The 23,968-nt window shown below is 39.2% G+C and overlaps 1 protein-coding gene across 5 annotated transcripts; it reads right to left on the bottom strand.

The window, feature by feature from the left end:
- Positions 1-1,440: 1,440 nt before the first annotated feature.
- Positions 1,441-23,951, bottom strand: EBAG9 (estrogen receptor binding site associated antigen 9). 5 transcript variants are annotated; one of them, XM_074144896.1, is made up of 8 exons: positions 23,775-23,946; positions 16,662-16,837; positions 15,654-15,751; positions 12,213-12,291; positions 11,840-11,998; positions 9,681-9,788; positions 8,872-8,963; positions 2,895-3,942 (listed from the first exon to the last, which is right to left on the bottom strand). In XM_074144896.1, the coding sequence occupies exons 3-8, from the start codon at positions 15,734-15,736 to the stop codon at positions 3,822-3,824; spliced, it is 642 nt and encodes a 213-aa protein (XP_074000997.1). In that variant the 5' UTR covers positions 15,737-15,751; positions 16,662-16,837; positions 23,775-23,946; the 3' UTR covers positions 2,895-3,821. The 5 variants fall into 5 exon arrangements, with proteins under 5 accessions (XP_074000995.1, XP_074000997.1, XP_074000999.1 ...); XM_074144898.1 differs by having other exon boundaries at positions 12,213-12,337; positions 23,775-23,924; XM_074144894.1 differs by lacking the exon at positions 16,662-16,837 and having other exon boundaries at positions 1,441-3,942; positions 23,775-23,951.
- Positions 23,952-23,968: the final 17 nt, after the last annotated feature.

Here is a 23,968-nt window from a genome sequence, read left to right as displayed (position 1 = left end):
AAGTGCACTACATTCACTAGTCTTGTGCATATACGGGGGACTGTAACCAAAAATGTACGTTGTTGGGAGTCTTGAAACGTGTTACAATGATAAGTATAGGTGTGGATACACTTGGAATCTTAATGTTGTTTTAAAGTCTTAATGTATTGGAACCCAATAGTCTTTCGAGCCCTTGAAATACTATGTATAAATGTATTGTGTTTTAACTTATTGTTTATTTAATTGCTTTATTGTAAATTACCTTTATAATCACAAGTTCAGTAAAGCATGTTAGATATGTCAAACGTGTGCGAGTGTTTTATTGTAGCAAAGCTATAAAAATACCCCGTCTCAGCTGAGCTGTCAGGCACAGGCTCAGCGGGAGGAGGCACCGTTTCGGAGCATAAGGAATCATCAGGACCCAGAGAACAGTTGGAGTGAGAAAACCCAAGTACAGCTCCAAGCCTGAGCGCTCAGCCGGGAGAAAAAGGCCCCAGCAGGTCTGTGGACACGCACGCCAGTCCCTCTGTCGCTCACCCTGCATTAACAGATGTGAGTCACCTAATCCTTAACCCCGTGTAATCTTCTAGAAACTCGTAATTTCTCATTTCTGCACTCCCAGAAAAACAAGTCTTCCTGGCGTTTAACAGAGGTCCAGAAGGCCTTGTGCAACCCGGCCAGGAGTCACGCAGGCTCAGTGTACACACTGAGATGCAACTGTGACCATCAAACCATGAATTCTCTGTGCCCAAAACTTGAGATCTGTGCAGAGATCAGAGGAGGGCAACATGACCCAACAGATGAAACCGTGGGGTTTGTCTGTCTCCATCCAAGTTTTCACCACCACCTCCAGCCATTCAAACCTTGCTGCCCTCCTGTTTTACCCCTCAGGAAAGCAAGGGTAGCATTGCCTTGTGCAACCCGGAGCAGAAGAGGTCTAGTGAAGCCTGACAGGGCTGTGTATTCCTCTGCAGCTCTTGGGAAGAAAGGAGTTATTAGTAAGCCACAAGGGAGGAGGAATAATTGGCCATCAGGCAGGGAGCATTTCCAGCACTCCAGAAGGCGGTACGCAGTGATGCTTACAGAGGCGACCCAGGAGACCTCTCACATCCCTGTGATGCCTGGGTTCCGAATTATTTGTGTTTGTAACAAAGATTCAAGAGGGTTCATTAAGCATTATATTAAGGAAGAGAAATCTAACAGACAATATGATACAACATAGTCCCCAAGAGGTCACAATGATGGCCATGAGAGCATCTTGCTTTCTTTGCCAATAACTTCCTCTCCTGTGCTCTCCTGCTGCCTTATGTTCCTGCAGGCCAGCAGCTTTAACGTAAATTTTACACAACCATGGAATTTCACCATTCCTAGGGATCTTCTCTTGGGACGGGAACACGTAACAGAAAATGTCTTATTCCTACCTTGAGTTACACCTGTTCAAGGCCGAGAGAGCAATATTTTATACCGAATATTACCGACTTTATTACAATTTTGTATTTCTCTTTTACAGCCACTATTGTTTAAGTGATCTTCACGTAAGTGGTGGTGAAATAGAGCATAATTTAGAAGAAAACATCACCTTCAGTTCTAGGAGAGACACTCACCTGCAGCAAGAGGAAACAAAGCTGCACAACCCTACACTTACACTTAAAATTTCAATAGGCCAAACTCATTTAATTAATCTTATTCACTTTGGTTTTAGTCACATCTCACCTGGATTCCACTGCTGCTGTATGGAGTAGCTACAGGAGGACCATCAGCCTCCGACCATTTCAATAAAACTCTATCCTTTTTTTCCAAGTTTAGAAAATGCTTATGCCCACACCCAGAGCGCACTGGGAAATCTTGTCTCAAATTGCACAGGCAGGGAGGACAGGCAGCCCGTAGGCAAAGGGTAAAATAGCAGATGTCTGCTTGAATTCAGGCTTATAGCACAGGAACCAAGTCATCACAGGAACCCTCCGGGGCTGAAGAAACGCCTGTTGATGTTCTTGTGCTAGAAAGAAAGAAAAAAAAAAAAAAAAAAAAAAGCCTTTATTATTCAGCTTAAGAGGTACCTAACATACTAAAAATTAAAGCACTGTTTTATAGATGTCCTACATGAGAAGAACAAGCAAGCATTTTGCTCCAAAACCCTTCAGACAGATGAAGACAGGACATTGCAAACATGAACAACTATAGCACAGTCAAGGAAAGGATGATTTTTCAGTCATACTGGCAGGTAAATCCTCCAGTTCTGTGAAACCCTCCAGAAAACATGCACAGAAGTGCCTATGGTTGCCTCCTAAAATGCGTTTTAAAATCTAACATTTCTCAATGACTTCTTTCATATGTGAAAATTGCTATCAAATCAGTTGACTTGTGCAAGGTTTTAAGCAACATGACAAGCACACTAAACATTTTTAAAAACTCTTCTCCGTGACTAAGACCATTAAAGGTAATTCTATTTTTTTTTCCTCAGTAACTTATCTTTTAAGCAAAACTTGTGTCAGAACCTACTACAACTTAGTTTAAAAACGTATTTTTCTAGGCAGGCATGATCTAGTCAAATAGTCCCTCATCCCTTCCCATTCTTTTATAACTTCACTGTACATACATGGAACAAGTCTCAGGCACCGACTTTGCTGTCCTCACTCATCTGTCACAAGATAAGGAATCCATACAGCCCACGAATTGAGGGATAACAGCATCCACACAACAGGAGATGAAGCTCTGAGCTGGACATAAGAACCACATAGATTGCCCTCCTCCTGTACACCCTTCCTTCCAGCAAAGATTAAACTTTTCTTCTTCATTAAAGCAGTGTTGTCTTCTATTGTACATTTACCATGCAGGCTTTACCAGCGGAATTCCAGTGTAAATACATAAAGTGTACAAAAAAAATGGAATTTGAGAAGTGCTGTTAACTAAACTGAGAATTTTCACACTAGCTTTATTAACAGGATGCAATTTTTTTCAATTATACTACCTATGCAACAAGTATAAGGTGTGAGGGTTTTTTTTTTTCCTAACTGTAGGAAGAAAAAGAATTCCTGCTAGAAATACAAATTTACGAATACAAATATGTGATTAAATTGCTCCCCTATGTTCACAAAATCAGCCTTCATAAGAAAGGAGCAGCGTGCACCACTGCTGTGTAGTGATGCCACTGCTGACACCCATCGCAGTGTCCCATGTAAATGGGCATGGTAGCATAGGAAGCTGCAAGTGACAAAGTGACAAGAAATCCACTTTAGTGCTCAACTGTAACTTGTGCTCTACCATAGCATACTCTACCAGGAGTTCATGTAAAGTTGCAGGTCATCCATAACAAGTTATTTTCTTCTGCACAGGTGAATATGATCGCCCATGGAAAACTCCAAAGTATTTATAAACACCTTTATAAAAAGGCAAAAGCAGACATTCTTTATCAGGCAGGAAGCAAAGGGTTCTTTAAAACTGTTTAATTACATGTTTCAGGTAAGCACAGACAATACAGTAGATTTCCCACCACTGAGTATTTACATTCTTTTCTGTAGGCTTGAGCTGTTCATTAAGAGTGTCTTTCAATCAACATCCTTGCTCAATCACTTTTGCGGCAAAGAAGGTGCTGGAATAGAACTATTGCAGGAAACATCGTTCCAACAAGGCATGATTTTCTGGGGTTTTTTTCTCCTTTAAGAACCACCTCTTAGTAGTTCAAGGTATTTTGGGAGAATCCTGGCTTCCAATATGACCTGAAGAATGCATTGAAACCAAGCAGTGTGTTGAAGTCCTAGAAATACTTAAATCAATACCAATATGTATGTTGTAGAGCTGAAATTCTCTTTTTCACTGGTACTGCCATTGATGCCTGGTTTCTGTTAAGACAGTTTTACACCAATTTTGTTTTGTTCCTTTTTCATTAGCCTTTGGGCTTCTTTCTCCATTTTCTTCCGTTGTTGTTCTGCTGCTCTTTTTTCCCTTTCTGCTATCTTCTGTTGCCTGTAATTAAAGAAAACATGAATTGCTAAACAACAGGAATCCAGTGTTCAGCATGGTCATACCTTAAGTTGCTGTCAATAAATAGGTTGTTGTAACTGATAAAAACAGAGCTTCAGTCTGCCATAGTTAGGCTCGGAACAGTTACTCTTTTATTGTGCTGAAGTCCTTTTTTCAGATTAACTTAGTCTTAGGCAGTAATATTTGTTCAACTATTCTACAGTCTAACAGCCACTCAATTCTCAAAGATTCAGAGCAAGTACATCAGTAAGAGTGTATGACAGTTATAAGGCCTGGCACTATTTAGAAAAAAAACCAAATCTGTCTAATGCCTTGAGTCACAAGATTGCCCATCTTTTCAAATTCAGACCAAACCAGTTTTTCTACTTGTCTAAAACACTGACTTGTGTCCCCCCTTTCATGATCAGTAGTTATCCTTTTTGTAATGCAAGTACTACAAACATTTTCCTCATGATCAGATGAGATGATAACTTCTAATACTCCCTTTCACGTGTTCAGGATCTGTGTTGTTCTTCATTGTTCAATAAAAATATAAACTATAGCCTTGAAGGAAATAAAAAAATTATTCAGAAGTCTTCAGTTGTGTATCCTTTTAGCATTATTTCTTATCACTGCAATAAAACCCCAGACATCGCTATTTGCTAGTTCAAAGAATCTGTCTACAGAAATAGGTTTCCAATTTCAACAAATACACCGCCGACTAGAGCAAAGGAAAAAAAAAAAACACCACCACAAACCCCCACTCATTTTATTCCCCCATTTCAGCTAGAACTCATCACTGAGTGGCGCAGAGGGAACAACTGGATCCAGACTCCAAGTGGGACATCACAGCTCTCTCCTGTATTGCATAAGTATTAATAGATGGCATAAGGAGGTCATTCCTGCTTTGGATTCAGTTTATTAGATAAGAAAAATTTGCTAAGCTGCTTGCAAGAGGACTTTAAAAATAAAAATGAAGCTTCATTAACTTGAAAAGGTCAAATTTAACACGGATTCAGTAAGAATAAACAATTGCTTATTAAAAGAGGATAAAGAATTCTAATTGACAAGGCAGTTAAGGAGTTAACTTTCAATGTATCTAAATTACCTGTGCACATCCACTTAAGTGTGTAAAACATACAGAATTAAAAACTATCATCACCTGAAGCAACCTTCTCCAGTAGATTTCAACTGCAAACAAACTGCGCACACAAAACCTAGAAATATTTGAGGTACAAAGACTACATATTATCTTTGTATTGGACAGGAGAGGGACTGCACTTAATAAATTCCTTCACGGTTTCCCTTCATTGATTATTAATGGCTAGAAGTTTTCCTGTACTCTATTAAGCTGCTCTGCTGTCTGTCACAGAAAAATGAAATTAGTCATTCACATCAGGATCTACCTCGCAAGTTAATGGAAGCCCAAACCTTTTTTTTTTTTTTTGGTTTTGAGATCATATGACCCGCTGTTCTACATTCCACCAGAAAGCCGGATAGTTGACAGTGCTGTCAGTGTAGCATATGCAGTGTAATAATATTTGCCACCTTATAGTAGCAGATTTCCTTATATTCCCCACACCTCTGAACTGACACAGAAGGGAAGAAGCTATATGTACACCAGCCAGCACATAGAGCCAATGGAGTTCTAAAAAGCTACATGAGGTGTTAAGCAATGGTGCTATTCATTTGCAATTCTGAGGTGAGGAAACTCATAGCAGATCATGTTTCTCTTCCCCCTATAAGCTGCACCACACAGAACTCCTCTGCACATTGAAGCAGTTTCCGTGCCCTCTACCGGCTGAGTAATTTTACCAGATTTCAGTTATACTCAAATGAGAAGAGACCTTCACATAACCTCAGATAGAGGAACTGAAGTCACCAAAAAAATATAAACAAGTAGCTTACCACAAAGTGATACCTTTCCACTGCTATCTTACTTGGTCATTATTCAAAACATTGTTCTGTATTCCAAACTTCCTGAATGTTTTCAAGTTACTACCTTTCAGGCTCCGAAAGGTTTCATTTCTCAATAAAGGAAAAGTCTATGACAAATTGCAGCCGTATCTGACTCATTTTTTCTGGGTTCCAAAGCAAGGAGTTCAGCAGAGTTTGGACAGAATGATACCAGTTGTTTAAACCAGAAAAGTATTAATTCCTGATGTCAGCCTTGCTTTACATTCCTAACACAAGTTATATCAAAATGCACTAGCATTTAGCTTAAGTGTTCCCACTGGTAAAAAATCTTCATTGGTATTAGAAAGTCTAAAGGTGCAGATAGGTATCTACAATGTGCAGAAGAAACTAAGTTCTAACTACTTCAATTAACTGAAAATCCAGCTTATTATCCACTACGCTGACTGGAAAGTTTCAGTGCATCACAGCCCAGAACCTGCAGGGGAGTGGGGAAAAAAATTAAACAAAACCAAACCAGACTACAGAACTTCTCAGGCACCAGTAGCCTACTGTGTCTTTCAGCATGCTTTGATTCCAGGAAGCATTTGGCTAAGACACTTCTGAATACTAACTGAGCTCCAACAGGTCCCCAGACCCAGCTGGCTAAGAGAAATCCTTACTTTTTCTGCACACTCATTTCATTCGCAATAAGCACGGCTGGAGTACAGTCAGCATGAACACTCTGAAGGGCTGGGGGGACTCTGTACCCATTTAGCAGTCTGAAATCTTCAGATCATTTTGTAGACCAAGATGCAGTCTTCTAGCCCTAAGAAGAGACTCCAGATCACTTCCTTATTAGTCTGTTGAAAACAGAGCCAGGTTTGTCAAGCACTAAAGTTTTATGTTACATGTCAGATGTAAATTACAACACAGATGTCTACTGCAAGACAAACTATAAACCCAGAAGGTATGTCCTGTCAATTTTGCTAAAAATCAGCCAGTACTTTCCTCAATTACAGAAATACATTGTAATTCGATGTGTCATGAATAAAACAAAGGTTTTACTTCACAAAGCTGGGATACCGCTTACACAATGACCCGTTGTACTAAGGTGGCCATTCGTAGTTGGCTAAGCAGTATTAATACAGCTACAGTTCTGATAATGTTCTTTCTGTTTACTTGAAATATTTGGACACAAACACATCCCTTCTAAAACAAGCAAAGTTTGACAGTTTTTATTAAGGCCAGGGAGGAATTCTATGAAAATTAACCACTTCATTAAATTAATGAAATTAACCTCTTAATAGTAAAGATGTCAGGCTGAAATCAACTTCAACCAAGTAGATCACACTTCAAAAATAACAGAATTTGTGGGTAAACCACAGTACTATCGCTACGTAAGAGATCTCTGTTACGAAGTATTCTAGAGCAAGAACCTGACAACTGGCAGACAACATACTTTTCACCATTCTGGGAATATCCACTACACAAATTTTACACTCCAGAAATAGACTGGTGTATGCACACACCAGATTATTTTTAGTAACTAATTTGTATAAAACAAGTCCCTGCTTCAGAAAGTTTAAGTACTTCTTTTCATAGTCCTAAAAACATCTCTAATGGAATGTGGCAAGGGTTAAATAAAGTACAATGCGGCCTCTGCAGTTAGCAAAAGTAGTTGTTTCATTTCTCAGTTCAAAAAAAGCAGTATTTTTCATTGCCTTTCATTTTCTTTGTCTGGTGTATCATAGATTAAGTCTCAGGAGACTGCACTTCAGAGATTAAAGATCTTACTAAACCTATTGATATTCTTTACGGGAAAAGGCACTATCCTTGGAACAAAACCAGCCCAAAGGCACATCATTCATATCACAGAGGTTGTACTCCTGTGATACATCAGGGAAAGGCAAGACCTGAAACACTTTGAGTACTGAAGTTAAAAAAAACCCTCAAGATATTGACCAGGTGGTACACACAGAGGTATCTGACTGAGTTTACAAAAAGATTTGCATTACAACCCTATTCTCACATGTTAAGCTGCTGCAGAGCAAGACTGACAGAATTAGAATTGGTTGAATTTATTATCTATCATTAATGCATCAAAAGTGTGCTGCTGACTTCCCTCGTCTTATTCCACTGGTTGAAAAAAGTAAATCTTCCCAAATAGTTCACCAGAATCCTTTTTTTTTTTTGCAAAAATATATTATTTTCCTTTAAAGATTCACAGTTCTAGAATGGGTTTTGAATATATCATGTTCTTATTTCATATTATCAATATTGTCCCACTGAAGACACGTATTTGTGATTTTCTGAGTAGAATGAGAGCAGTTTAGGAAGCTGAGGCAGGTTATCTGATGATGTAGCAAGCAATTAAAGTTTGATAAAACCTTGAAATGAAACAGGTTAATGTAAGTCACTGCCAATTCAAATCATTGTGTGTGATTAGCTTAAACTCAATCTGCATCTCTTCACCCTTCATGCTCCTTCTTCATGTTCTTAAGATGGAAAAGTATTCACGCTAACTTTTTGCAAGACACTGATTTTACATTCAAGCCTTATCAGCTAGTTAAGTTAGCTAGAAAAGCATAGCTCCTACAGCAATTCCAAGCACACCTTCTACCCTGAACTACTTGTACTTTACATCACATAGTTATGATCCTTTTTATAAGGAGATCCAGTAGCATTTTACTTCACCCAGTTGAAACATGTTATTTGTACATAATAAATTGCTGGGGCTGGGGGAGCACACTGTTGGTTTTTTTGCAGGGTGTGTGGGAGGGAGGGGGAAGGTTAATGTGTTGTTCCAATGCTCCAGTGATTCCAGATTTCCCCAAGTATCTTATCTGCTAAATTAATTAGATTCAAAATGTATTCTGCCAAGTACCAGTTACATAGAGATTTAGATGCATAAAAATAATTTGTCTTAAGAATTGTTTAACTATGCTTAGCACTTATCAGAAAGGTGCCACAACAAAACCTGTATTTGATTCTTTTACATGTAAAAAGTTTACGTGGTGTTAGATTATTTTCAGTTACCTAAGAACTTCTTCTGCCTGCCAGGCAGCATCTTCCTCTTCCTCCCAGGCATTAGTATTTTCTTGCCAAGTATCCAAGTCTCCCAGTTCAGGCTGAAACAAAAGAAGAGAAGCTCCAAGCACATGGAAAAATTAGATAAAACACATTTATTTTTAACCTTAACGCTTCAGACTTCCAGAAATATTTGAGATATGACAGTACTTCTCAGCTTATTGTCTGTGTTTTCCTCTGCTCTAATGCTGACTTTTTCCAGTTAATTGTTGGAGGGTTTTTTGGATTCTATTAGCAGGTAACAAAGGAAGGAAGGAAGTAAGTAAGTAATGGACTGCATTTTTAGGAAGGAGAAGATTGAGCAGATAGTGTAAAAGATTTCTGGAAGTTGCATGGACAAACCAACATGTACACCCACATGTTTATGTGTCCAGTATCAAAAAAATCTAAACAAACCAACAAAAAACAAACCTTTTGCTCTTTTTTTTTTTTTTTTTTTTAGGAACTTACTGTGTAGAATCCCCCCCCCAAAAAAAAAGTATAGTCCATTGTTTTAGAAGATTTGCAAGTATACAAGTGTTTGGAAGCTTCTTACCTTTTTATCATTGATCTGTTAAGTTTCTCAGTAGAATAAATTAGTTAAAATTAGATTAACTACTTCATTGCTTTGAACCAAATATTCAATTTTAAACAATTTACATTACTCCACAACTATTCCTCTTGCTCCCCACAATGCAGACCGTAGGCAGACTACTCCTTCTCCTACAGGACAGTTTTGTAACTGTCAAATACAAGATCAATACTTAGAGCATACTTACAGACTGGTGAATAAAAGGAATATCTTGTGTAGCTGCCAATCTGCTAGAGAATCCTGTGTTTCCCTCTGGAATCCCAAAATTTAAAGGCTCTCGTTTTTTAATAACTATCTGAAAATATTAAAAAAAAAAAAAGAATGAAAAGTGGGAAGTCAAAGCAGTGCACAGATCCCTTAGTGATCATATAACTCTATGACTGTGAAGGTGCAGCTACACAACACTGCACCGTGTCTCATACCTGCTCAGGTTCTGGAAGCCGTACGGCCAAATGAACCGGTGAGAGAAGCTAAATGCAAAAGACACAAGAACGCCCTCCTCCCCCTACTAGCTTTTTCTTAAGTCACATGGAAACCTATGACTGCAGCAAGCCAGAGAAAGGGCACAAAGACTTAGAGATCAAATAACGACATGTCCCAGTACTCATATGAGCTACCAGTTATATGACATATTCCTTGAAGAAATCCTGCTTCCGTGACAGGTCACTGTAAGACACTACTCTTGAGGATAGTGCTGTCTGCACAGATATACTGCTTTGGAACACGAGATCTCTTAGCTACCTCAATAGCGTATCTGTGCAGACAATTCAAGTTTCAGTGGTTGCAATGTAATTCACTATCACATCAACTGGTATAACTCTGTACTGATTTGGCTGAAAAACATGCACTGATGTTTCTCCTAAAAGGCTTATTAGCAAATTTAACATGGTTGCTAAGATCACGTATCCCTTACTTGTCGTGAGCTCAAGATAAGAACTTACTTATTTCATTTAGCTTACTTTAAGTCTCTGCTGCTTCCAGAAGAGGTAGATTCACACTTCCACAGACTGTACAAATGCTAGTACCAATGCAAGAAAGGGAACAGGACTAAACCATCTTATTTAGCAATGACAGACTGTTATTTGGCTGAAGCTCCATTTCCAGACATTGTAAATACGAGCAGTTAACGTGAGTAGAATCCACTTCAAACATTGCAGTTTATATTGAGCCCAGATTCAGTAGAAATACCAATGCAAATTCATACTTAAGAGTGGTAACAAGGCCAAGTAAGCATGAATGTTCTTTTCGGTGCCCGCAGCCACCTCTATAGATACATTTAAACTATACCCAGTATAGAGTATTCAAACAGCATAGACTCTTCTCGAGTTTTGTTCTGAGCCTGAAGCTCCTTCTATTATGTCATTAGATACAAAGGAGAAATCTACCTCTCCCCAGTCCTCCCTCTACCCCCCAGATTTTGAAAGATCAAAATCCTTAGAAGAATTTAGTCCACTGAATACTGCAGATCCTGAATGTATAGAAAACTGACCCCAGTATCATCTCTAGTTCATAGGACCACAGCCAGATTCAGGTTGGAAGAGGTCTCGGGAGGTCTGTGATCCAATCTCCTCCTCAAAGCGCTGTCAGCTCTGAGGCTGATGAAGGTACTCAGGGCTTATCCATTTGGGTCTTGAAAACTTCCACAAATGGGAGTCTGTACAACCTCTGTGGTAACCTGTTCAAGTACGTGACTGCCTTTGTTGTGACAATTCAAAGCCCTGTAAGTACCCAGCTGGAAGATTTCCACACAGAAACAAAACTTGCAACTACCAGAAGTTTAAATCAGCACTTATTTACAATGTTGATGCTCTTGTGGACATGCCCTTTTGTCTTGTCTCCGTAATAAAAATGGATATTTGAAGTGCAAGCCATTTTGAAATACCAGCTCCCTAATTCCAGCCTCCCCAGTATAACTTGGTGAAACAAGTAACTTGTTTGCTGGAACAGCAGTGCTGCTACCTCAGACTTCAGGAGACCAGGACATGGAATGCCTCTGTTCAAATAATGGAAGAGTATGAGCACCAGTATCTTAGTGCAGTGGTTCTATTTTCAGAGTTAAAGTGACTTGAAGGTTCTCCCAGAGCCTTCAGACTATGAAATTATTTATAAGTTTCCAATAACATTAAGACTAGAGACGCAAACATGAACTAGCATCACATTTGTTAAGATCTCAAAGAGTCAGTATTTTTAATTGGACATTTTAGACTACACATCAGTACTTATCTTCACTTCAACAGAACAGCTTAGTTTTACCAGCAGCACTTTCTATTAGTTGCCAATTTACTTATAGCATATTTTAAAGCAAGGAAAATCCTCCATAAGTATAATTGAAAGTGCAATACTTACTTTTTGAGTTTTTCTTATAGTTGGTGTCATATCTTTAAAATAATCAGGTTCCATTTGTTCCAAAGGATTTTGCTGAGCAGCCACATTGCCATTGCCACCTTCAATCTTCACACTTGTAGGTGCATCTTCATCCCATGAAGACCAGTCTTCTACTTCAGGCTAAAGAGAAGTATATGGTACGAGTTAGTATTATCTGCAAGTAAAAACTTGTCTTTTTGTATCTTGCTAAGATACATACTTAATATTATATATAATATAATATATAATAATATTATATCTTTCTAAGATATCTACCAATCCTGTTGTAGGATTCTGGTATAATTACTCTGTTAAGTGATTATCTATTAAAGTCACCTACCACTTAAGCAATTACCTGTTTCGGAACTGATGAATAATCCACTGTGGTTGGCAAAGTTATTTGATCTCCACTTAACTTTCGCCCTCTTCCAGACCTGAAAGAAAAATGTAGGATTCCTCCAAGCTCTGAAAACATGAGCACTAAGTTTAAAAAAAACAAAAAGGAAGTCTGAGAACAGCACTACTGAAAATAGTCATGGCTAAAACATTAAGACTCTAAGCCACCTTAGTATTAACTACTGCCAGTAAAAGTCTGCTAAGCAAAGGAATTTCATCATTAATTTAAAGCAGTGTTCAAAAGAATTTCAAAGTGCAATTTACTTTTCAAACTGCAGGGGAAATCGAGGAGAAACAACTCTAAGAAATATGAAAATGGAGAAACTGACTCAGTTATTTGCATACAGTCTGTTAGAATTTTCAGACTGTCAGTGCTTATCAAGCAAACATTATCAATCTACATTTGTTCAAAGATGACTGTTTCTACTGTAAACTGAAATTTTTCTGCTCGTCTTAAATGTTAAACTGCGTCTAACTAATTGCTTTCTGAGCTACTTGATTTGAAAGCCAGTCTAAAGCACTTTTTCCTTCAAAGTCTAAACAGAGGTAGTGTAAGATTTGGCAAGTGAACAGCTTCAGTTCAATACATACTTCTACTTACTTGAAGAATGCCGTTTCAATGAGAGCATAACAGCACCCATATCAAATAATTTTAACTGAAAACAAGCACTAATGCATTGCAAATTAACCACCTAGATATTTCCTTCATGACAGCGTTCAAAGATCACAATCATACTTAAAATATTTTTAGCTGACATTCACTGTATTTTAAAATCTTTCAACACAAGAAAATGAAATTCAGGCTCACAGTCATGTTTTTGCCAAGGAATGTAAGCTCCTATAGCAAGACAGTCACGTAACTGACCTCATGCAGCTTGGAAAAGTTAAGGTTTTTTATTACTACTGGTAAGAATAAAATTGGGAAACTACAATTTGGAGTTTGCATCCCTTAGTAGAACGTTCTATAATAGAAAAACTATCAACTCAGAATAGCTGAATTGCTTGTAATACCACCTCTGCTGCATACTGGTGAGAGATTAGATATATTTTTCCTACTTTAAGCCCAATAGATTCTTCCTTAGGAACAATCAAGTGCTATCACCAAATTTTCTAGCTTTATATAATTAACTCTAGCCCCTTTAGAAACTGTTCCTTTAAGCTGAAAAGCAACACAGTTTAGGGGTAAAGGAAGGTGAAAACACTGCTCCCTCAAAGACATTAGAGACTTCAGATTCTGGCTGATTAGAAAGAATCTGGTCTCTAAAGAAAAACTGAGCTTGGAAACATCCTCCTTCAGACCTGTACAACATACATATCTTTAATACTATTCTAAGCCATTAATTCTGCAATTATACATATTTCCCTATTTATGTAATCTAGAAAACTCTAGCACGTGGTTCATACAAACATTCATCTAGCAAAAATGATTACATTGACAATGATGAGTGTGGGAGAAAACAGCCCCTATCGTACAGCATAGGAAAGAATATGCTACACAGGACAGCACTGAGGAAGGCTGCGTATCTCCACTTCTTCTACAAAGGAAACAAGATGCTTATAGGAATGCTTCACAACCATCACTAGACAGATACCGCTCTGAATGCCAAATGCCTCAAGAATTCTTGGTTTTGTTTCTCCTTACTAATTAGCAGCATCCAGATTTCTCAGCTGGAGAAGACAATTAAAGATTTTAAATAGAATGAAGTTTCATCTCTTTTTATACTTATACCTTATATTTCGTGGAAACATCGGATCCAAGCAGGTTGTTGTTTATCAAAAAAAGTTTTAACTAAAGATATGACTAGTATTATATGCTGGTTTCACACTGCCTAGAAAGAGGCACAACTTCTACCGGCGCTTGTTTAAATGAAAAATGAATGTAAACTATATAATCCAAATAGGTACTAGCTCATATCCATTGAATTAAAATGCACGTTTAATTCAATCACATTTGCTAGTTATCAGGCATACTCTTATGCAGGGGTGTATTACAAATTTATCAAGCTATGCTTTGCGGCTGACATTAAGCAAGAGAAACATCTAAAGTTAATGGACTGAACTAATTTGATCCACTGATTTGCTTATGTGAAAGATTAAGTTTTTCTACTTTCAACTAATTGTTATTCACAGAAGAAAAGTTCTCTTACTTTTTACTCCCAAGCACTTCTTCAGCTGTTCAAGGATTTAGTTCATTCAAAAGTTGAAAAATGGAGGAAAATACTGTCATTACAGCTGCTAAACAATTATCCACTTATAAAAGCTATCTTAACACTTAGAGAGATGAAGGATCCACATAACATAGAACCTATCGTCAACTCAGTGCTTTGACTTCTTTTAGAACTTGAACAGCAAGTGTTCTTAATTTAATTTGGGATTTAAATCACAGAACTAAGGTTGACATCTACATAGTTGTATGTGGCTTTAAAAATTTATCTTTTTAAAGCTTCCACTAGATCTGTAGTGATTTTACCAACCAGTTGAGAGCTTCCTCTTATTCTTGGAATAAGCAGATGAATGTGAAATAAACAGTTCTTTTGTGTCCAAGACTTATCCTGCATATGCTTTAACCTCACTGGCAAAGCAGTAGTTATACACAAAAGAAGAATATATTTCCCTAGATTGCTATTTGTTTACATAAAACAACATTCTGCAAGGGTGGCGAGAAGCAACAGTAATTCACATAATAGCACAGTGCTCAGAAGATCTCTCTCAGGTACTCTGCTACTGTACTATTGAACTCTACTATTATACAGCCCTAACTCTTGAGGGTTTTTTTGAACACTTCTAGATACTATACTGCCGCATTCATTGGTCTACAACTCAAAAGAACGCTAAGTATGACTTACGAGAGTAAGTCATGTTCATTAAAAAAAAAAAAAAAAAAAAGCAGTTCCCTTGAACTTTAATCACTGTCCTCCAAACTTTTGAAAGAATCTTGAATAGGCAGAAGAATCGAAAGTCTCGGGCAACTCTTGACAAAGCGGGATGAGAGTCACATTTATAATGAAAGTCTACCGCGTGATGACTGGGTGGATGCTGCCATTAACTGAATCCCTTAAAAAACAAAATATCACTTGCCAAGTACTTCTAGAAAATGCGGAGAACAATTTTTCTTAAAGTTGGACACAGGGTAGTTTTAAAAGGCAATTTTAAAAGCCCATCACAGCTGTTTAGAAAACACTCCTCATTAGAGCTATCATACCACAAAATACACTCACAACTTCTGAAGGAATATGCAAATTAAAGACTGAATTTGGCTTAGTTTTTACGTCTTGATTTTTTTGCAATTAGTAAAATCAGAAATGGAAAAAGCGATGGGTGGGTGGTTGGAGAAGGAAAGAAGTGCAAGAACCTGTAATTAGAAAAGCAAAGGTAACCAAATTAAATAAGACATGTTTACCTGCATATTAACTTTTTAATGAAAGAAAGCACTGCTGCCAGGCAAGTACAGATTTTAAAGAGTCGAAACTGTGTTATGGCCATGGTGAGAAACCCTTCCTGCAAAAGAAAAGAGTTAGATGTAGAGGATTATACATCTTTACATAGTTCTTAAAGTCTATTTCCTTAGTTGCTGATAAGCAAGGAGTATTCTGTGGAAGTACATTGATGCAAGGAAAGAAAAGAGGTACCTGAAGCAAAGATGCTGTCTGCCTACTATCAGGACTTTTCAGTGATGTAAATAATACAAGTACCTAACGTATATGGCCTCTAAAGAAACATAATATAATCATAGGTAAAGATACTTTTAAAGGGGAAGGGGGGGCAATCAGTTACAGTGACTGTACAGCTCATCTATTTTAGAAACTAGCAATGGCACTGAACACTAGCAATGCAAGGAGAACAGAATAATCAACAGTAAGAATTTCACACTTGTTTGAGCAAGTCTTGCATATACAAATTATAAATTTGGTCATTAAGTCAAAACTCAAAATTAGCCATTTAAATTTAGTTTCCATTTAGATGGAAATGTATGATGAGAACAAACATTGTTTATTTTAGAACCAGTGTCACTGAAAAATCATCAGCAAAGAAAGATTCTGTTCATCCTGTATGCACTGTAGCACCAGTTAGCCCCTAGATCTATCAATATTCCTATGCCAGACTGGATCATGCTAGCAAACCCAACGAAGAAAAAAATCATCTTTGGCTGAAGCCATTTATGTTGCAGCTACTTTTCAGTGTCAATTTGATAATCTAGAGAATTTATACTCAGTATATCACGTTATTCCAACAAATCCCCTCAAATAGGTACAGATTGAGTCAAAATAATCTGCTGTAATTCAAGGATCCCTTTTCTCTCTTCTACAGGTGAAGATTTCAGAGAAAATAGAGGTTATACTTCACAAATAGCTTTTCATTATATACATCTACACTTGTAACAACATTTTCTGTTGCAAGTTTAACATACCTCCTTGTGAGAAGAGAAGGCAGCCCTGTGACATTTTCCTCAGGCAATGAGTATTCCATGGAAGGACAGCTTGATTTCAAATATGCTATGGCATTTAAATCACCTTTTATATTCCAGGCTTTAAGTTAGGAAGAGTCAGGAAGGTGGATCATTAGGTAGGCTGCTCCAATACTGCCCTGAGGATTTTATTAAAAAGTACATAATGGGATTTGTGAGCTTCATGGAGCTTAAATTTATTTTTTATTGGTGCTCATTTGCTAGATAACATAACTAGTATTAAACGCTGTAGTAACATAGTACTGGAAATATTGCTTCACATACAGTCCAGATCAGGAATTTCTGCTACTGAGAAATCATACAGGTTGGTTACTAAACAAACAGGCCCTATTACTGTAAAATGGAAGGCTTAAATCAGTAAGTAACCCCCAAATTACAGACCATACTACAAGCTGTAGCTCAGGAAAAAGGCCTCACAGGACGTATTTCACCTCTACTTCAACACTAGCGTTGACTTAATCTCATTTCATGAGAGATGTAAAAATTTAGAGAAGCTTATACAAGAGTGGGTATTAAATGGGCTCTTCATCTACTTAGAACAGGAAACAGTCAAACTTCCCACAAAGAAGCAAGAACGGCAGACACCATCCAACACATTTAGCTTTTAGTTTAAAAGCTAGGACTATCATTCCCTATTGTGCTCAAGCACTTCCTTACTTTCTGGAATAAGCAATTTTGACAATATCTAGGTGACAGGAGAAAGCGTCAGTCAAGAATTTGAACAATTCAGAAATAGTGGAAGTTAGTGAAAAAACAATGGATAGTCACTAGGGGGACAGTTCTCTATTCTAAAGGTAGAAATTATTGCATTAACACTGAATTGGTGGAAGAAATTGCTACTTTTAAAAAAGGCAGCTAGAAGCCATCTACCTGGGATTTGAGGTATGAAGAGCAGTTGATTTGCTGAAATGAGAATAAAAGTACACCTTTTCTGAAATGAAGCTTGCTTAGAAGCTCACTCCACTATCAGAATTCACTCTTCTATCAGCTTGGGGGGAAGCAGTAGCAAAGTACTCAATGTTAGAAAGAGTAAAACCATTTTCCCCACACGTTAGCCTACTTAACGGCCACTGTAGATGGTCTAGCCAGATCCTAAATTAAAAACCAAACTATTGATTGAAAACGTCGTTTTAGGAAGCAACAATTACTCAAAACCAAAAACCTCTGCAGACGTAATATTATTTGTGCCTAAGTTCAAATGACTGGGAAGTTTACTGCGCAAGTGCAAAACTAAAACCAAACCAACTTTAAAGTGTGTCAGTTACATATGTGCACATATGTAAATATGTGTACATATATATATAATACCATTTTTTCAACTCATTTCCATTTTTTTATATATCAAATTGTATACTGTATTGACTTCTCAAAATACACTTAAACAACTAAAAAACCAGAATCCACAAGAAGTCTGGCTTGCAAGCTTGTGAAGTCCTCCGCTGACAAGAGTTAGCCGCCAGAAGTTAATCCATTTTTCCCGGGTCATTCCTATACATGAGTGACTACAGTTCCAATATCACCAGTGTGCCCGTTTGGTAGGGTTCAATAGCTACTGTAATTCCCCATAACAATCGGATAACTTGTCCCCTTCCACTTTCTATGTGTCATGCCAAAATTTCAGAGTTATGATGAGAAAGACACACACACACAGAGTCACATAATGTATTTGTGGCAGAGCTGCATTTCACTTCAACTGTGTCAGCGCAAGGCCCTCCAAGACAGTAAGTGCTGCTTTCCCTGCCTCTTCTCTGAGCTTTGACTGCAGTCTTCCCAATTGAGTTAAGCTCTGTACACTGCAAATTGCCAGTCACAATCAGAGTTTTGGCAACAATATGCTATCAGCTAGCCATAGTAATATTAGCAACCACCCACCTTTAAAAAGTCCTTTTGTCAGTTTATCTAGTTTTTATACTGCTAATTAAGATAAGAAGCAGTATATTTGCATTAATTTTAGCAAGGTGCTAAAAGCTGTTTAAAATAGAATCTTGAGCCAACTATTGGCTAAAGATCAGGACAAGTCAAGCCTTCTCCTCAGTGTCTGAAACAGCACTTGAAGCATTTGCATTGCTGCTCTAAGGCCAGCACTACCCAAAAAGAAAAGTTAAAGGTAAGCTAAAGGTTTTGAGTTTTGTTTGGTGCCTTTTGGGAGAGGGGGTGTTGTGTTTGTTTGGGGTTTCTTTCTAAGTTAATTAATTAATAAATTTTCTCAAAGGTAAATAACTTTATATTCTGAAGCATTTGTACGAATACAAATGTACATGGAACCTTAATATTTCTTAAGGTCACTGAAAACTTAATTTGCCTGACACCATTATGCTAAACTTGTTAAGTGAAACAAAGTGTTCATTCTTTCCTCGTCCATCTTTCTCAAACACTGGAAAGAAGCCCAGCCATGTATCTTCCTTATCTCATGAACGGGAAAAAATGCCGAACAGCGTAATACTAAATGGCAAGGCCACCACCTTCTTTCTTCCTTTTCTTCTCTTAAGTCTTTCCTTGATAATCAATCCCCAAAGCAACTGCATCAGCAGCCAAGTATGATGTAGGACGACACAAAGGCATAATACTAAGTGGCAGTGCTCCATCAAGAATCCCAGAACATTTCTTAACAGATGGAGGCAAAAATGAAACACTGGAGCAGAATTCAGAAAACCCGATAGAGTTGTCTGTCAGCCTGATACAGCACCTCATGGTTCAGCTGCCCATTTGTAAAATGGGACAGAGCTCTCCTTCTCCCATTACTGAGATTGCTTCTAATATATTACATTTATCAGACTTACTGTCAACTGAACTTTGAAGTTACATAAGAGAGATGAATAAGCAAATATATCAGGACATGAATCCTAATTAATTTAATTCTAGCAGTTGATACAACAGTTTTGTTAACAGACACCAAATTTAGCTGGAGTTTGACTTGCATAGCTCGTACTGCCTTGTGTTAGTATAAAGTCACAGCAGTTGCTCACATGGAAGATGAGCACAGAACGGATTAAAGTATGGCAGCAGCAAGACATTAAACATATTAGAGCCAAGTCAGAAGAATGAGGCAACTTATCCCTGAAAACATTTTATGGATCCATAAACAAAATACAGTGAATGAAGGAAAACTTCAGAAGTTTATTGAACAGAAACATTTTTACATTGCTTTCCAGCTTGCAACAGCGGCCTTGTTAGAACTCCTGGCACCTCTGACTTCACCAACACTAGCCAGCAAATTGTTCGTGGCACACATAGTCCAGCCAAGCTAGTCAACTATGGTGTGATAAGTAAGACTCTCACTGGCCATCACTGTACAATGAGCACATTGTCATCTGGAGAAGCACTTCCTCTTTCATACCTAATTGCACACACAAACATCACCTCAACAATATTTCAAGAGACAGCCTATTCTAAAATAAAGTCACTTGGTGGCTATAAAAATGCTTGAGAGACTTGTTTTCTCCTGGTGAACTCACCTCCAACTGTCAGTGAAAAAGATACCAAACACTCATATTATAGAGTACCTACCCTGCTCTCCTGTTCCTCTACAATACTGACCGATTTGTACTGTGTAGTTTTCTTTAGGTATCATCATCTTCAAAATGGAATTTCTGCCTTGAATTACAAGTACTTTCTGAATTGATTACTTTTTCTTTCACATCAGCTCATCCCTGACTCTGGAATGAATATATGAAGACACCTTGGAAACAGTGACTTTAACTTGTATTAAAGACAGCCAGCTGAATAGCCAAAGGACGGCATCTAAATCAAGACAAAAAATGACTTGTCTGAAACTGAAAGGTTCCCCACCAACTGCACATCTACATAAGCAGCCACAAAAAAAGCCTTACCCTTCTAAATCAAAATGAGTTGTCCGTTCCCTAGTACAAAAGACTAACATGGCCTTGAGTGCTTAGATGTGTGTGACAGTGTGCACCAACCTGGCCTTTATCTCCCGTAACTGCCCAAGTGATAACCACCCGTGGTGGTCATAATGGGTGCATCTAGTTGTGGTGGCAGCATCCGGGGCTCAATGTGGTTTCGAAGAGACAGATAACACAATAGCCAAGGGCTAACTTGAGCAATACTGGTACTGTGGTCGATATGCAAATATGACTATAGGTCAATCATCTTACCCCCATAAATAGTGAACAGCCCAAGAGCCCCTTGAGGGCACGGCAGCGGGCTGCACACCAGGATCTCCCCTTGACTAGGGACGTCTCTCAAGGTTACTTCTCGAGATTCAGAGATTCCTTGCCACAACAGATCCTTATTAAGTGACAAACAGCATGCTAAACTTTGAAATCTTAGCTAAGTGATATAAAGGATTGATTGGCATATATAATCCTTTAGACATAAACCTCTGACCAAGTTTGGGTCTAGGATTGTATCCAGACGCACCCAGATTCCTCTCTAAGACGGAGTTTAGAAAGCAAGAGGGTTCTTTCTGAACCTTGACTCAATGGGAGGGTCTCCTGGCAGTTCTGTCTGACCCTGTCCTCTGTGCAGTAAATAACCAAGCGTACCTTGCCATCAAATCCTGTTTAAACACTTTCACATTTACCATCAAACTTTGTTAAATCCCTGTTTTATATCAATAAATGTATCACTGCTTCTCTCTACGAGTGAATTGCATCGCTCCATCTGGGACAATGTGTCAGCACCAAATCCCCACAAAAGCACCACTAAACCAGTATGGTTTCACTAGAACAGCTGATAAAAACCAGTATCTCATGCATTTCAAAGACAGCAACCATGATTCTGTAGCCTACTGAGGAAGTTCCACTCCCCTCTTCCTGTTTGATTTCTGTGTTTGTTTTTTGTTTGTTTGTTTGTGTTTTTTTAAATCACTTTATATAGAAACATAATATTGGGATCACTGAGGGAAGAGGAAAAAACTTACTGAGTCTGATAAATGGATAGATTAAACAGCAGCATGACTGAACCTCGAAGCCATGCTACCACGGCATTAGAGAGAGGCGCAGAATCCAAAGAGAAGATTGGGAGGCATCCTCTCTATCTAACTATAGGTAGGTGGTTGGGGGATATCCATAGAAGGCACTGTAGTGTCAATACTAAAGCTCCAACTTTCAGTGCAAGCACCCTAACTAGGCAGCTGTGAGGTAGCTGGGAGAGAAGACTACTCTGCCTATGATTTATGGGAGTGAGCTAAGTCATCCAAGGCGCTCAAATCCAGGAAGAGATTTCAAAAGTATCAGGAGCTGCAGAAGATATCAAAATTCAAGAAGGAATGTTTGTCTTTCTAACTGAAGGCAGTAAAAGTTGGTACACGCTGGTGATTCCTAAGCTGTTCCTGGACACCCAACACTCTGTTACACAATGTATGGAGTTTCAACTTCTTTTTTTAAAATGTGCTACTCCTAGAGCCACAAAACTTCTATAGTAATACCACCTCATCTCACCCCTTACTCTCCAAGAAACTGAATATAGTTCCAGTTTTGTTAATAATGTTAACTCTTGAAGCTTTCTGTTCTGAATTAGAATAAGTCCTATTTTTCAAGGCAATGTTAGTTAAAAATAGAAAATTTATGTCCACTGACTAATCAGTCATTCTTTGACAAGCCCTGATCTATAGGAATCTCTCTTTTGGACTCTTTCCAGTGGTTTCCAGTGATAGGATGAGGGGCAACGGGCACAAGCTGGAACATAGGAAGGTCCATTTAAATATGAGGAGAAACTTCTTTACGGTGAGGGTGACAGAGCACTGGAACAGGCTGTCCAGGGAGGTCGTGGAGTCCCCTACTCTGGAGATTTCAACACCCGCTTTGATACAGTCCTGCATAATGTGCTATAGGAAATCCTGCTTCAGCAGGGGAGTTGGACTAGATGATCTCTGGAGGTCCCTTCCAACTCTGACAATTCCATGATTCCGTGATATATATGCTACTGCCTTCTGAAAACAAACATACAGAACTTAGATATCGAAGTCATGCAATCCCATGATACTACACTACAACTTTGCTCACATTTGCAAGTAGTCTTTGACATAACGCATTGATTCATGTAACTGACTTCACAACACTGGAGAAGTTCTCATACATAGAACCAGAGTTTAAGAGACCACAGTTCTGTTCCAGTCCTTATCAGCCATCCTGGACTTAAGTTATCTGTATCTGCATGGAAAGCCAGACACAACAAATTAACACACTCTCACTGTTACTACCACAAAATCATCTTGCAACATCTGTTGTCTCGACAAACACCACCTATTTACAATCAAGATACACTACAAGACACACTGTGCAAGACAGCTTAACGAAATCTCTACAGGGTAGATGTGCATTTCCGGAGTATTCAGAAGGACTATAAGGCACTTACATTGTGAATTCGTGACCATGAAACAGTGCCCCACCATTCGACGTAACAGCCCAAGCTTAAGTGTTTAAATTAGCAACAGCATCGAATCCAGATGGTAGCACTTAAGTTTTCTGTGACCTGTTAGAGATTTCTTAACTCTTTAAGGGTGTACTAAACAACTTTCATTTTAACTTCCATGCAGTTTGTCAGTCAGCATGAACAAAGAAAAATTTCGGACTAGGTAACCCCACAGAGTGCCATCCCACAGAGACCCTAGAAACACCAAAAAAAAAAACCTTAACACCACTCCCCCTCAACTCTGACAGGATGTGCTCTCCTCCGCCCCTCCTTTTTCCACAGGATGCCAAAACTCCCAGCCCCAAACGCTGCCTATCTACTCGTCACTCACTTCATGTATTTCCCAGCCCGTACGATTTCCACCACCCCACTCCCGCCCGCCACAGAATGGGCCCGGACCAGCCGGGCAGGGACACGGGGCGGCCGCAGGCCTCTCGATCCCCAGGGAGGGCCGGGCAGGCCCGCCGCTAGGCGAGGGTCAGCGGGGCGCAGGTGCGGCGGCTGCCACACCGCCCCAGGGCGTCCCGAGCTCGAAAAGGAACAGAGGCGCAGGCGTTACCGAGACGGAACCGCCAGGGCCTGCCCCGCAGCGGGAAGGCGCCGAGGCCAGGCCCCCTGCCCAGCCGAAGCGGAAACGGGCACTGGGCGGCAAAGGCAGCGCCCCCCTCCTCCCCCGCTCACCTGCCCCAAGGGGGAGGGGTATCCAGAGGGCACGGGGCGCCAGGGGCCGAGGCGGCCGCTCCCGCAGCCGCCGCCCGTCGCCGGCCGCCCCTCATTCAAAGCCAGGCGCGCACCGCCGCGCCGCCGCCTCCCGCGCCGCCATCTCGGCCTGCTGTCACCCGGGCGACGGGCCCGCCCCTTCCGGCTGCACCTCT

Source organism: Numenius arquata, chromosome 3 (assembly GCF_964106895.1).
Source record: "Numenius arquata chromosome 3, bNumArq3.hap1.1, whole genome shotgun sequence".
Lineage (NCBI taxonomy): Eukaryota > Metazoa > Chordata > Aves > Charadriiformes > Scolopacidae > Numenius > Numenius arquata.
Note: the sequence above shows the minus strand (reverse complement) of the source record. Positions and strands in the feature narration are given on the sequence as shown.

Excerpts from the sequence above, each read along its gene's own strand:
- EBAG9 (XM_074144893.1), bottom strand. The coding sequence starts at position 23,869 with ATGAGGGGCGGCCGGCGACGGGCGGCGGCTGCGGGAGCGGCCGCCTCG. Across the intron at positions 11,999-12,212 it reads ATTCATCAGTTCCGAAACAG|CCTGAAGTAGAAGACTGGTC; the intron begins GTAATTGCTTAA and ends ACTTCTCTTTAG. Across the intron at positions 3,943-8,871 it reads CAGGCAGAAGAAGTTCTTAG|GCAACAGAAGATAGCAGAAA; the intron begins GTAACTGAAAAT and ends CTTTAATTACAG.